We start from the raw sequence: 15,807 nt of genomic DNA, 5'->3' as shown, positions 1-15,807 counted from the left end.
GCAAGGTAGGCATTGAAAAGGGCAGAAACGCACTGTAAAGGAACTAGTAAGCACAAAACACATTCTTTTTGCATCAAGGTCAAGAAAAATATAAAAATGAATTGAGGAAAGAGGAGTATGTGGTCCGGTGCCACTCAGAAGGTACAGAATGTACCCACAAGATAGCCCAAGATCTCTTAGTGGGGAAGGATGTTATTCTCTGCCCTGTACCTCAAATCTAATTCATCACCTTTCTTGTCCCACCTCCAATTCAATCAGGCTCTGCGCTACTTTGGGAGAAAAAAAAAAAAGTGAACCAAATCAAAGCCCCGTCTAATCCTTGCCTGGCCCCAGGATGCAGTTGATCTCCATAGGAGGCCCTTTCCCATGGCCCCCTTGGAGCTCTACACAAATCGGCGCTCTGGCCCTCCCCAGTAGAGGGAGGCTAGGCCGCGAGACCTGTCACCGCCCTTCGCGCCTTCCCGCCCTCCACCGAGCCCGCGCACGTCCAACCCGCGCGCCCTACGCCGGACCCGGTCCCAGCTGGTTCCCAGCAGCGCGCACGCGCGCCCTCCCCAGCCCGTGAGGAAGAAGAGGGCGGGGCCGAGGGGGCCGAACCCGCGGGGGGAGGGGCGGCATAAATCACGTGACGCGGTTTCACTGTTTACACGAGGAGCGGGCCGAGCGTTCGGCCTCAGTCAGGCGCTCGTCTCCGTTTCGGTTTCACTTCCGGTGAAGGGCCGCCTTAGAGCGGGCGGCGAGCCGACGGCGAGCGCGGGCGGCGGCGGTGACGGCGGCGCCGCTGCCGGGGGGCGTGCGGCAGCGCGGCGGCGGCGGCGGCGGCGGCTGGGCCTTGAGCGCCCGCTGCCCACCTCTCGGGGGCGGGCTCCCGGCGCGAACAAGGCTGAAGAGAAGATGGAGGAGCTGGTGGTGGAGGTGCGGGGCTCCAATGGCGCTTTCTACAAGGTACTTGGCTCCAGGGCAGGCCCCGTCTTCGTCCTGCCTTCCCTCCCTTTTCTTCTCGGTGTCTCCAGGAAGGCAGGCCTGGGGCCCTCTTTCGGAGCGCTGCTCCCGGTGTCCAGGGCGCGCTCGGCGGGATGTTGTTTGCGAGGGAAGGACTAGACTTAGGGCCTGTAGGAAGCCCCTGGAGCTCCGCTCGGTCTCCGATTAGAGGCCCTGGAGCCTACCGGGATGAGAAAGAAGCCAGGAGAAGAGGGAGCCCTTCTGAGGCCAAGCCCCGCCAGGGAAAGAAATGGGCGAGGGCCGGCGGCAGGTACAAACGAGATCCCGGCGGGAAGGGCCAGAGCAGGTTCTAAGTGACAGGAAACGCTTATTCCTTCTTTCCCAAATGTACTCTGTCGGTGGTATCCGGGCCTGACGTGTGGGTAGTTGTGGAGGAGCTGGGGGCGCTCCATCGGGGCTGCCTCCTGCCTCGCCAAGAGGGTTTCAGGTCTCCTTTGGATCCAGTGTTCTGGCCCAGCATTGGGACTTGGGAGAGCGCCCCTGTTCTGGAAGAGGGGTGTGGAGAAAGAGTAGTAAGAAGCAGTAGTCAGCACCATATCACAATGGCAACTGTTTTTTGGTGGCCTGTTTTTGTGAATTTCAGAGAAAATTTTAGACCTAAAAGTTTCAGGAAGACCTTAAGATATCTGAGCGATGCATTAAAGAAGTTGGCCATCGGGAATATTCCTGGACCCCCTCCCTTTCTATAAATAGGGATAAATTCAGGAATCCAGATGCTTCAGCGCCTAAAAACATTAGCAACTTTGCTACTTAAAAGAATTCTTTGTATTTAAGTCCTCAAAGACCTGAATATATGCCACGAAACTTCAGGAAATTAACTAGGAGTGCATAACTACTAGGGAATTTTACTAGGGGATGTTTGGAAATATTTTTTTGTTCTTAAGAACTTGATTTTTATTCTCTTTGATTCTGTAGAGTTGCGGTGGCCTGTATTAGTTGTGGTTTTAAATAGGCATTTGTAAGTTTACTGCATTTTTTTAGTTTATTGAATATCAGCTAATATCTTTAATTTTAAAATATTTGGATGTAGCCATAGTGCGTGCATTTGTACCTTCTTCCTGTAGATCTAGTAATCTATAAATTCTCATCTCCTCTTGAATGTAACTTCTGTAAGTAATATCCAACCTTACTACACTTTGTTGGCAACAGAAGATGCACGTGGAAGGAATCATGAAAAATAGCTATTTCCATTGTGAAACACAATTTACAAACGTATAGAAAAATGTTTCCAGTAGAGCATGTTTGGCTATAGGACAATATGTGACTTCAGTATATATTTTGTGCTTGTCAATTTTATGGGGACGTTGGAGAAAAATATATTTCATGAAAAAGTAAAGTATGCAAACAGTTCCATACTTTCAGCAAAAAGGTAAGACCTTCTCGAAAAAAATAAAATAAAATAAAAGGCAAAAAAAAAACCCTCCACATTTATGCCCTTAAACTTACCAATACAGAATTGTTTCATTTGACTCTGCAGTCAAAATTTTCATTTCAATTTACTAGAGTGACTTTGTGTAGAACCATTCTGGGTCCTAGATTGGTAGTTTTGGTCACTAGAGATTTGGCATTAACTATAATTTATGAGCAGGGACTAAAAGTTAAGCGGTATTCTAATCTATGATAGTTTAGATGCCAATCTTACTAAAAGGTGAAGCTGGTTTGCCTTAGAAGACAAGTAACACACCTTACTGGCTGTGGTGATTTTGCTTGCAAAGTGACTGACTTGGAATATAAGAAATATCCTTTTTGCTTTTTATCTCCCACATTCTTAAAGCAAGTTACTTAATTTGAAGGTGGATGAAAAAGAATGGTTGACCTTTGATTCCATGACAGAAAATTTAATTCTCCAACAAATGTATGTAGAAAAAGTGCTGTTGTGTTTTATTTAATTAAGGTTGATTTTTAAGAAAACCCCCAAAGATCTGTATTGATGGAAGAATATTTTCTATAATGAAAAAGTTTTAAATAGTCATCTGACTTAGAAAATTGCTGTAGATTGAGTTGCCTTTCTGGTAATGTGGACAGGAAAGATGGGAAGTAAAGAACAATTTTTAAAAATGAACTACTATTGAGAAATATTACAGTTATGGAGTAAAATGGGAACTTTGTTCAACAAATTGATAGAATAGCCTTCAAAAACTAAATAAGTCAAACAGCTTCATAATAAATGAATTCAGACTCTGACAAAAGACAAAAGTACCATATTCCAAAGTAGAGTGCTGTCTCTCCTGAGCACATTGTTGAAGTTTGCAGTATAAACTAGATAAAATAAATGCTAGGAATGATTTCTTTCTGAAAAACTGGCTAAAGCTCAAAATTCAGAATTAACAAAAATCAAGAAGCCTAAACCCTAAGATTGACACAGCTCTGTTCACTTTTCATTTTTGCCTTTGGTATTTATTATGAAAAATTTAAAAGTTAGACTTAGTAACAACCAGCGTGACTACTTTAATGCTTACATATTTCTTTTAACTTAGAAAGTGTTGGTCACAAGTACTACTTATAGAGCCCTGTGGGTATTTTATTTAAGATATGAAGAAACATTGCCTTGTACCTCATAAAATCTTTACAAAGCATTTCCTAATCGAATAATAATGTTAAAATACAGTCTTTACTCTAGGGCCATCTGCTCCAAATATGGTTTTCTTTGGATTAAGAGTTTTGATGTGTTCAGAGTGAATCCATTTTAGATGTAGGATGCATGTCATTCCAGTATGAAGGCACTGCATGTATACTTAAGAAATATTTCTAAGTTTTATGCATTAGTATGAAAATTACTAAAGATGGATGAATTGAAAGTATAGTGGCTAGTGTCTATTCATTAAAGTAATATGGTGTCGTTATGCTAATTTGTAATTGTAATTACAGATTGTACTTTAATATATCTTATTTTTTAAGTTTGGTATCTAAAGACATACTTTAATTTCCTGAGAATTATTACTATATCTAGCAACTAAGAAATATAAAATGTACAGTCAAGAGGAAATGTTTAAAGACATTGGTGGCCTTACATGTTTTAGCTACATTGCCTGCTATAAATCAGTTTTATTACAAATGAACTTGTATAAAGTTTATAAATTTACACACTTCCATAAAATGCAGATAAATGTGCATTCATGTTTTCTCTGAGTTCTTCCCAGCTAACTTTGCATACATGTGTAATTCTGCACTTTGAGGAAGTGAATTATTAAGTCAACCACATTTTATCCTTAAAAATCCACATACTCTTTTTAGTGTTTGTATTCATGGATTCATCATCTTTCCCCCTTTGAATGGCACATTTTCCAATTTCATACTCTTTTTTTTTTTTTTTTTAAAGAGAGAGTGAGAGAGGAGAGAGAGAGAGAGAGAGAATTTTTAATATTTATTTTTTAGTTCTCGGCGGACACAACATCTTTGTTGGTATGTGGTGCTGAGGATCGAACCCGGGCCGCACGCATGCCAGGCGAGCGCGCTACCGCTGAGCCACATCTCCAGCCCCCAATTTCATACTCTTAATAACCTCAAAATTATTAATTAAATGCAAAATTCCATGGTCTAGGACTTGAAGTTCTCATTCCTGCTCAACATGGGAATCTGTTTCCTGAGATGATTAGCATCATAATTATGATAATAGGTAACAGGTGCTGAGTGTTTGCAAAGCACCAGACACTGTACTAGGTACTTTACCTCTTTCCATTTATTAATTCCTTCCCCAGAATCACTTTTATATAATGGTGTATATAGAAGTTAGATAAGTAATTTACTAATAAGTGTCAGAGTTCTTCAGGCTCAGACTTGGGATTTGAAATCGGTCATTTGACTTCTTGAAGAAATTTAGCTTAAAGAAATTAATTGGATTTGATATCCTGCCCAGTTTTCAATTTCATTGTAATTTTTGTATTTGTTACTGTAACAGTACCTTAGCATCCTATAACTACAATTGTATGGTTATGTTGCCATTTTCTACTGTGATACAAGATATTAGAAAATGTTCCATTTATATATCAGCTCTCTTTATTAACTCTGGCATATTTACATATTATATTGTAATTCTTCATTTGAATGCCTATTAAGGAAAGATAAAGTTAGAATTCTTTGGCCCTGCCAGGACATTTGCTTTTGTTACTTACACTGGGAGCTCATAAAACTGAAGTATGCAAAAATTAAAACACAGAGAAAATTACTAATTCATTTAATACTGTTTTATCTATATCTGTGTTATCTTTTGATCAGGACAAATAAGAAAGAATCATTTTTCTCAGAATTATGGGAATTGCCCATATGAAGTCTAATATTCTGGGTGTGTGCTATGGTTGGAAGGAATGTTGATGAGGATTATTGTATTTTTCCCTTTCTGTTAAGTTTCTTTACATTGTTACTGCCCATACACAAAGGGATACAAAGTGACAACTCACTTTATATTTGAAGCCTTGGGTTGGAGTCCTATTTTGTCCCATTTAATGCGTTCCTGTCGTCTCCAACTCTAGGAGGGATATTTTACAATCTTGTTTTCTCTAAAAACAATTTTTTAAGACTGCATGTGCTGTCATCAGTAGAAACCTACTGATATGTAGTACTTGTGTTTAGTGGTGGGATTTACCTGGAAACTTCTCTATACATTAATCTTTCTTGTGACCAGTGACTCCTATTTGTAAGATAGTTTACTAAGTTAAGGGGTATGAGGTATAATAGGAGAACAAAGAGTTTACCCAAATACAGATGGGTTTTCTCACTCTCATTCTTCAGTCCCAGTAATGTAATGTTTGAGTTGGATAGCTCTAGTCATTACGCACTTTTATAAGTATGGTTTTGTGATTACCTCTTTGGCTCAGTTGTCAGTAAATCAGGGATCCCAGGATCAGTGATTTAAATTTTCTACTTATTCCTCTGGTCAAAAACCTGTATCAGTTTTTAAATGTATTTTATCACCTTTTTCAAATCCCAAAGATTTTCATTAACTTTTTTTCCTCCAAAATCTAAATATAAACTTTTAGTGTTCAGTGTCTTTGTGGAAATATCCTTTTCCTTTTCTATCCAAATTTTAAAATCCTTCTTTTTCAGACTTACTTACTTTCCCATATCACCAATCATGGTTTATGCTATGATTGAGTGACTAAGTCATATCTTCTAAGGAAAACTGTTGAGTGACTATGACATCTGTGGTCATAGACCTCAGTCTTTGGTCATAGACAGGGACTCCTGGTTTTGCAGCCCCATTAAAGCCTTTTTTAAAATGTGTACTTTTGTTGAAAGGTTACTTTTGCAAATCCAAAACATTTATGGTTCTGCATCTTTGATGAAATATGCCTCTTTTCCTGTTATCATTTATTGTCACCTATGTGTATGATGTTATTACTCATAACAACTTTAGGCTGGTCCAGTTCTTAACTTGCAAATGAGGAATCTGCTCATTATTGGAGATCACTTATTGGAGATTACTACAGCTATAATGTGGTAGAGCTAATATTTTGAACCTAGGTTAGATTCAGAGCTAATATTTTGAACCTAGGTTAACTGTGTTCAGTAACCCCAGTTACAACCCTAGCTTTCATACAATATAGTCAAACTCCCTTTGTGCTTTCATTTAATACTATTTTATCTATATCTGTGTTATCTTTTGATCAGGACAAATAAGAAAGAATCATTTTTCTCATGAAATCTGCCACATTTTGGAAGCCTCACGGGAATCTTCCTTAGCTTGTCTTCTCTACAAACTTTGCCTGATAGGTAGTGACCACAGCGAAATGTAGTTTTCAAGTTGGTAGGTGGGATGATAGTACTCTGGAGGCAGCTAGAGAACAAGACTATGAGTGTGGATGCTGGAGCGGGTATGAGAGGGCAGGGACAAAAGGAGAGTTGTTGGAGAAAGTATGAGGAAATGTAGAAAGATATGGAACTCTTGGAGTGATGCTTTAGTGAAACATTTTACACTCACAGGATATACTTGTCCTTGGTGTGTGTGTGTGTGTGTGTGTGTGCGCGCGCGCTTGCACACACACACAGGCTAGAGACTACTGATCAGTTTCTTTTATTCTACTTATTAAAGCAGCAACCAGAAGGTATTATATGCCTTCTGTATTCATTTAATATGCAAACATTGACTAGAAATGACTGATTTTGAAACAATCATGCAAATATCTATATACAGATAAGCCTCATTAACTCAAAGGCAGCAGGCCTGTTGGCTGTGATGATTACTCAAACCATTTCTGACACTCTACATCCGGAATTGCATTCAGAGTCTATGAAAGCTTTTTTTCTTTCTTTCTTTTTTAATAGTCAATACTTGCGATCTTCCTCCTTTGAGGGAATATTTGATTTTAGGAAATTGGCAGTGTGGTGAATAAGTATGATTAAACTGGGCAATAAATTTTAGGCAAATAAGGAAAAATAAGCAAAGAGCAATGTACTAATAAATCTAAATCTGACTAAAGGACTTCTTTGATGGGTCTGAAAAATCAACAGCATTAAATGTTTTAAGTCATTGCTATCCACTATAGCACCCATTGAGCCTTATGTTGCTGTTGAGCACTTGAAATGTGGCAAGAGTGAATGGGAGAATGATTTAAATTTTAATTAATTTTAATGTAAATAACACATAACCTGTAACTATAATGATAGCACAGATTTAGACAAGGGCAGCAGTACTTGGAAGTCACTTGACTTACTGAGAATAGTGCTTCACCCAGCTATAACAAGATTCTGTTTTCTGACAACAGGATTTACCATTTTTAGCATATAATTTACAGTAAAGAACAAATGTTAATCACTGCCAGAACATGCAAACATTATAGAACTTTAGACAAGGATGGAGACAGAAGCAGTGGCCCTTTGTAGGAAATAAGGGATCACTCATCTAACAGGAATCTTAACTTTATTTATTTTATTGGTGCTTGGGACTGAACCCAGGACTCTTTACCACTGAGCTACATCCCCAGACCTTTTCATTTTATTTTGAGACAAGGGCTCTCTAAGTTCACAAGGCTGGCCTTGAACTCATGATCCTCCTGCCTCTTCTGAGAAGCTGGGATTATAAGCATGTGCCATGATGCCCAGCTGAGTCTTAACTTTAGTCAGTGGTCTAACACCATCTTCCAAATGTAGATTGTTAATTTAGTGTTAGCTGTCATGTAAAGACAAGGGAGAAATGGGGGATGGAGGATCTCCCCCTTTCTCCATAATTTTTATAACATACTTTATAAAATGTTAGAGCCTGAGTGACCAACTCCTGTATCTCTAACTCAGTATCAAGCCACGTTGTTGCTGAAGTAATAATAGGCAAACAACCTTTTAGAGCACTGGGTCATGTACCATTATGAAAAATCTGGTGTATTCCAAAATATCATGCCCATAGTTTTCAAAATAGATAATGTTGGTAGTTTAATTATAGTTGAGAAAAAATAAGCAAGATCAACCAGGCTCAATGCTGCATGCCTGTAATCCTAGAGGCCCAGAAGGCTGACGCAGGAGGATCTTGAGTTCAAAGCCAGCCTTGGCAACTTAGTGAGCCCTAAACAACTCAGGGAGACCCTGTTTCTAAATAAAATATTTTTTAAAAGATGTGACTCTGTAGTTAAGTGTCCCTGGGTTCAATCCCTGGTACCAGAAGAAAAAAAAAAGGCAAGATCAGAATGATGGCAAGAAAATGAGTGTGTCTTCCCCTTTAAACCAGTAACTAAAAGGATATATACCACACCTAACCTAAAAATAATTTAATAATTTACCCACCTTAGGTATTGTAGAACACAGAGATGCCATGGTAGTCCACCCTTATCTTTCTTACAAGGAAACTTTCTTTTAAACATAACTTTATTTTTATTCATCCTGTAATTATTGCCAAAGTTTAGTGTCTCTGTTTATAAATTGCTTCCATATCAGTATTTTCCATGGTCTTGACTCAGCTTCCATAGTTTTTTCTTAGTAACTGTTAGTTAATGTTTGACTCACATGCTTTAATTTGATATTAAGGGGAGTTTCATATTTTAAAGAATCCTTTTGCATCAGACTTTTGAAGACATGTTTGTTTATCAAGACATTTATAGGATGCCCAGTATATGCTAGAAATTGTGCCAGTTACTGAGAGTACAGACATTGAAGAATGGTGTTAATCCAAACTAATCTTCTTTCGAATAACCAATATGGATATCTAATATCTCAAATCACAAGGATTTACTGTTTTTCCCTAAGAATTTCAAAGCATTAGCCCTTACATTTAGGTATCTGATGTATTTTAGTTGATTTTTCTATGGTGTGAGGTAAAGTTCAAAGTTTATTGTTTTGCATGGATATCCAATTTCTCAACACCACTTATTGAAAACACTTATTCTTTCCCCATTGAGTTTTCTTGACTTCCTTGTTGATAAAGAATTTATTTCTATCACACTTAAAGCTGTTTCTCATAGTCTGAGCTTTTGTTCTTTCTGCCTCTTTGACCTGGTAGAATGCTTCTGCATCCTACATTCTCTTGGTTAGCTAATTCTTCCCTTATTCTTTGAGGTTTAGTAGAAACCTGACCTCTTTCAATAAGTTTCCCTTATCAGTCTACCACCACCAACACCACACACAATTTTTCCCAGGGCTGGCAGTGCAACTTCTTAGGCAGTTATCTGCCTAGTACCTAGTAAGTAATCATTGAGTTAATACTAGGCACTCTGGAAAATAACTAAATAAAATAAGACCTGGTGGCATGGTGGCATATGCCTGCAATCCCAGCAACTCTGCGAGGCTGAGGCAGGAGGATAGTAAGTTGGAGGCCAGCCTCAGCAACTTAGCAAGACCTTGTCAAAAAAAAAAAAAAAAAAAAAAAAAAAAACGGAAGAAGAAGAAAGGGGATGTATTCATTGGTAAAGCACCCTAGGTTCAATCCATAGTGTAAGTAAATAAGACCCCAAAACACCCAATATTACTGTTAGTGAGAAAATGAACAATAATATAGTGGAGTAAGCTTATAGTAGGGATAAGCACAGAATGCTGAGAAAGCAGAGGATAGGGATTTAACCTAGTCTTCTAGGTTTTCATAGAAAGGGGCATCTGTATTGAAACCTGAAAAATCAATAGAAGATAACTAGGTGAAAAGAGGCGAAGGTCAATAGGAAGGAAATAGCATTTGTTCATAAACTGCAACACATCTATGCTGGCTGACATATGGCTCTGGAACAAGTTTCTTTTTAAAAAAATATTTATTTTTTAGTTGTAGTTGGACTCAATATCTTTATTTCACTTATTTATTTTTATATGATGCTGAGGATCGAACCCAGGGTCTCACACGTGCGGGGCGAGCACTCTACTGCTGAGCCACAACCCCAGCCCCTGGAACAAGTTTCTTAATTTTGAATAATACTATTCCAAAGTGTACTTCCAACTTTATACTCACCACCACATTGTAATTTTCATTGTACTTAACTCTTATGAGATTCTGACCTCTGTGGAGCAATTTTTCTTGTTTAGTGTTTGAACTGTTTCTATTCCTAGAGTACACCGTATAGTAGGTGGCCATATAGACGTGATAAATGGATGAATAAACCTCAAAAACAAACTTGTTCCTCAATGCTCCATTTTATTCTTCAGCATAGAATGTTTGGTATCTCTAAAATTTAACTAAAAATGGTCTTGAGTTAATTGTGTTTTTTTTACAGGCATTTGTAAAGGATGTTCATGAGGATTCAATAACAGTTTCATTTGAAAACAAGTAAGTGTCTTAATATAATTTTAATGTTCAGATCATGTAATATTTTATGATGATTTCTCTGTTTGCTTTTTATCTTTAAAATTCAAGTCTAGTCTGAATGATTTTCATATTACTGACCAAGAAGTTCCTGAACAACTGTTAAATCAGTGGAATGACTGTTCTTGTTAATGACTTAGGAGCTCCCTATCGTATAATCTTGATGCTTGATTTAGTCCCTTTGACTGTGAAAAAGAAACCAGAATCTTCTGTATTAGTAAATAGGAATATTTGTAATTTTTGTGAAAGATGAAAATGAAGGGATTTATGGATATTGGCCACAAAATCATCTGGATTTTGTAACATTAAATCTAAAACTAATGTTTTTAGTTGTCTAGTATATTTTATCAGAAACAGTCATATTTACCATTACCTTCATATATTTATAATCAATAATAATAAGATCTTTTCTACATTCTTTAGTTAAATCAGAAAATAAAGATATTTATCTGGAAATATTAGTTGTATTAAAGTATAGATGTTAACATTTTATTGGGGGAGACAAGTCTTTTGACACATTTTTTGAATACTAACAAAGGCTATTTTCATAGTAATTGTTCAATATATTAAAGTACCTATAAACTAAAGTGTAAGTGGGGTCACAATTTTGGGATTTTGCTGAATACTGATAAATGACCAACAGTTAGTAGTTTGGGTTTTTATGTACTAAGAGAAGTAATGGTATATCAAAAGCAGGCTACAAATATGTAGAGACAGAAAATTGATTAGTGCCTGCTTAGTACTTCTCTGAAATGATGAAAATGTTCTAAAATTACTAGTAATGATTGTGCATATGTGTGAACATACTGTAAGCCACTAAATTGTACACTGAAATTGGTGGATTATATGGTTTATGACTCTTTTCTCAATAAATCTGCTAAAATGTAGTACATGACCCAGATGTACTGAGCAATAAATAAAAACATGCTCTAGAAAATTAAGTGTAAGTCTGCATTTAGTGTCTAGCAACTCTTATAATTAGATTGTAAGTTGGTTCTTTAGCTAGCAGCAGGACAAAGTAGTAGTATCCTTAGATGCCTGAGACACATTTAGAGAGATGGAGGTAAAAGGGTTGAGAATATCCAAACCTGTGCCCTGGTAATCTCAGTCCACAATACAAGTTTGAATAATAGAATGTCTTTTTCTTTGCATACCTAAACCCCAAAGTTTCAGCATTTGCCACTTTTCTTTTTTGAGTATCTGGTTGTATAGTAGGCGACAATATTATCATACCTCTAATGGAGGAATGTTTGATAACTTGGAGAGTAATTTTTCTTGCAGTTATACTCTTATCCCTTTACTAGGTTAACACTGTTTGCCATAATAGGAGAGTTAGTTTCTCTGTAGTTTACAGTATTAAGCAAATACTCATCACCTCCATTTATGTCAAAAATGTGTCTAGTTTATACATTAATTTATCAGATCAGTTCTCTTTGATTTTTCAACCAGATTTCTACTGTAAATATAAAATTATTCTGTTCCCCTCCTAATTATTTATCTCCTGTATCACATCTGCTTAAAAGTATCTCTTCAAGCTGTGTCTGTAGTCCTGAGAATTTGAAGTAGAGCATCCGTTTTTCCTTGTCTTCTTGGAGAATGTTTGAACAGTGTTTCAAAGAACTTTAATTGAGATTTATTCTTCCTTTCCTGTCAGTCATAAAGAAACACTGCTTTACTATTATACCAGATTGTTTTAGGTGCTTTGTTTTTACCTTCCATATTTCACATTTTTAAATAACGAATTTGAATTTTTATCTCTATACACTTAAGAATTTAAATAATTTTCCTTCACTGGAATCAAGAAAAATATATTTTGCATTATTACATGCATTACAAATTTACTAATGGTTTTGTAACATGTTAAAGCCTCTAATTTTCAGTTAGTATAAAAAGGCTTTTCTCAAGTAAAGACTGTTTTCTAGAAAGTTTCTATAGTTTTCAAGTGTGTGTAATAAGTCAGGGGGAGGGTTCTGCTAATTTCAGTGCTATTCAGATGTCTACAAATTCTGACTTAATCACTTGCCCTCTTATATCCTTTAAAAAAAAATCAGCACTTTCCTCAATAGGATTTTACTAAGAAAGCCCCTTAACATAACGTAGACTTTAGACATAGAACAAATTGTAATATTTGCTGATAAGACACCCCAGAAAGAACCCAGAAGTGACTGCTCCAGAAGTTGAATTCTCCAGTGTTTTACAAATTTTCTTTTAATAATTTATAATTTTTTGGGGTATGAAAGAATAAGTTGGTATCTTTCAAAGTTTTCCTTATCATTTTAAATTACAAAAAATAGACAACTTAATTGAACTCCTATAGGCTATCTCCATCGGGTTTCTGTGGTTTAGGAGACCCCCACCAACCCAGTGCATGCTGATACGTCATTCTGATCAGCAGCCAGCTACCCATGGAATTGACGGCCTCGTGGGATCTAAAATTTAAAGGGGGAAAAGTGAGTTGTGAATTGCTAATGTGCTGACTGCCCCATTTTGCTTGGGAATTAGAGGGCAGTTTCTTTGATTATTGGAATGTGGTTAAAATTCCTTTGCAAGTACAAGTATGTTGATGATATTACTAACAGTTATTGATACTAACATTTAATTTAAGCATCAAAGGAAATTTCTGTCCTTAATATTTAAAACTAGTAGAAGTTGAAATTATTGAAGAAAGACTTTTTTTGAAAATAAAAATTGTTGATTTATTGTGTTTAGAGAAATATTCCAAGTGGAAGTACAAGGCTGCTATGCTGCATGCAGACTTTGTTGAAATGTGTCTATATTGCCATTATACTCAGCAAAAACTGGCCATTTTAAAAGCATTTGCTTCTTTAAACTAGAAATCAAGGGTTACACTTAATCAAAAATTAATGGCAGTGAGGTCACTGTTAGATTTACACACCAAAAGCATGTTAAATAATTACATGTTTGTTTATTTTCAGCTGGCAGCCAGAGAGACAGATTCCATTCCATGATGTGAGATTCCCACCACCTGTAGGTTATAATAAAGATATAAATGAAAGTGATGAAGTTGAGGTGAGTTCCCCCTGCCATAACATTAAGTATGGAAGGAATTGTGTATTTAATTTGCCTTCGCTTTTTATATATCTATCTCTACCTTGCTTTATGCACTATTTAAGCTGCCTTGAGTTTCATAACTGAGGTAGATATGTGCTTTTGACTGGCCCTTCTTAATAATGATTTGAAATAATATAAAATTATACAATGCTTAAGGTTGTCTATTTCAGTAGAACTCAGGGAATGTCTTTTTTTTTTAAGTACTGGGGATTGAACTCAAGGCTTCATACATGCTAGGTCAGTGCTCTAGCACTGAGCCAACATCTCTAGCCCCTCTCAGGGAATGTCTTTAAAAGTCACTGCCCCAAGTTCTTTTGCCCATTAGTACTTTTCCCTTTCCTTCCATATGTGAATTTTTATTTAAATAATGTTTATTTAAAACTGTATCCCTGTTTTAAGCAAAATGTATTAGGAAAATTTATTTCTGTAGCAGTGAATTTTCCTGATGTATTTTTTAAAACCTACAGCTCTCAGTTGATACATATGGATAAAATCTTTTTCATAGAGTATACTGTGAACAACCTGGTCATCTGCCATTGAGCTGTTTGACTAAAAGTTGCTATGGAGATTTAGCACATGATCAGAATCATTGTGTTTATGATTCTCTGTTCATTAGAAATTGGTTTTGTATTTAAGGCACTTATAATCTCCTTTGTGTTAATTTGTGTAGTAGCATCCATTTCCTTCCTACCCTTTCATATTTCATTGTGAGCTACTTCTCTTTTTTTCTGCAAAACACTTAGCATAATGCCTTATTAGTAACTGTAACTTCATTTGTATTTAAAATATGAAGAAAGCAACTAAGTGCACATATGTAGAGGTAAGGCAAAATGGTACTAGGTCCTTGTACTTGAATTCTTATTTTCTACTCTAGGTACCAAAGGTGCAACAAAAACAGGACAGAGTCTCTGCCTTTGTTAAGGTCACATTCTAGTGAGGATAGCTATTATCATGGCAAGTGAAAGTCATGAAGGAAAAAAAAGCCGAGATGAAAGGTAATATAGGTGCAGGACTGCTACTTTAGAGAGTAATTAGGGAAGGTCTCAATGTCCAGGCCTGGTTCGTTTTCTATAATTTAAAAATATAAATAAAGTATTATTTATTTACCAAACATGTTCTGAATACTTGCTAGGTATAAGCAATGGGGCTTGATTTTGCAAGGGATCATAATAGGGAACAGAAATGTTATCTATATTTCAAGACTTTTCACTGTCTACTTACCCAAAAGATTACAAGCTCTCTGAAAACAAGGGCCAAGTCTTTTGGTCTGTCTGTATCAGTAGTACTCATAATAGTGTTTGCTGAAGGGGTAAAGTGGACCTTTTTGTTTTTCTCTGTAGTCACATGACATGTGGAAGTCATTGAGATGCTGTTGCTAGGATAACCTCACTGTATTACGTAACAGTTCAGGTTATTTCTTTGGCTAGAGCAGAGTCTAGAGAGCAGTGGAGGCCAGAAGGAAAGGTACGTTAAGTTATATAACCATTAACTCTAGTTGTAAAAGGGAGACAAGTTTGAGCCTTGACCTGCTTGTCAACCTTAGATTCGATACCTCTCTCTCCTCTTGGGGCCTTTCTTCTCTACCCCTCTTGTCCTCCCTGCTTCTACTTTCTGCTTCTGAGTATTTCTATCTCTCAACATATATATTGTATTGTTTCTTTTCCTATTAACCATGATTTGCTAGTGTCTTCACCAAAGGTTCCATGCTGCACATCGTAAGTGAACTTTGAAGTGGTCACCAGAGAGATCGGTTAGAAGAACTGGTCCACAGTGTGTGAGAGAGCAGGAATGTGATATCCAGAAGATTGCCAGCGTGGATTTGTCCTTTTTAGTGGAGAGGAGGCAGGAGTCCCAACAGTAACCAAGGATCTGTCCATTTAGTCCTCAGAAAACAAGGAGGACAGGGTGGTATCCCTAGTGGGCTGAGTGGTTGGTCAGTTAGTGATCTTACCCGTTAGTGACCAGGCAGTAGGCCATAGTCAGTAACGTCTGATTAGTTTAGTTGCTTATCTGAATAAAACAAAAGC

The 15,807-nt window shown here is 37.1% G+C and overlaps 1 protein-coding gene across 10 annotated transcripts in view; it reads left to right on the top strand.

Annotated features, from left to right (window-relative positions):
* Window positions 1-796: 796 nt before the first annotated feature.
* Fmr1 (fragile X messenger ribonucleoprotein 1) overlaps window positions 797-15,807 on the top strand; it is a 35,218-nt gene continuing 20,207 nt past the window's right edge. For 7 of the 10 annotated variants that reach the window (XM_026379896.2, XM_026379893.2, XM_026379895.2 and 4 more), the window contains exons 1-3: window positions 797-945; window positions 10,620-10,672; window positions 13,645-13,738. In XM_026379896.2, the coding sequence (XP_026235681.1) occupies window positions 895-945; window positions 10,620-10,672; window positions 13,645-13,738 (198 nt within the window). In that variant the 5' untranslated portion in view covers window positions 797-894. Of the gene's footprint in view, window positions 946-10,619; window positions 10,673-13,025; window positions 13,159-13,644; window positions 13,739-15,148; window positions 15,245-15,807 lie in introns of those variants that run through there. The other 3 variants (XM_026379898.2, XM_026379897.2, XM_077793738.1) reach the window with 3 other exon arrangements.

Source organism: Urocitellus parryii, chromosome X (assembly GCF_045843805.1).
Source record: "Urocitellus parryii isolate mUroPar1 chromosome X, mUroPar1.hap1, whole genome shotgun sequence".
Lineage (NCBI taxonomy): Eukaryota > Metazoa > Chordata > Mammalia > Rodentia > Sciuridae > Urocitellus > Urocitellus parryii.
This window is presented reverse-complemented; position numbering and strand designations above follow the sequence as displayed.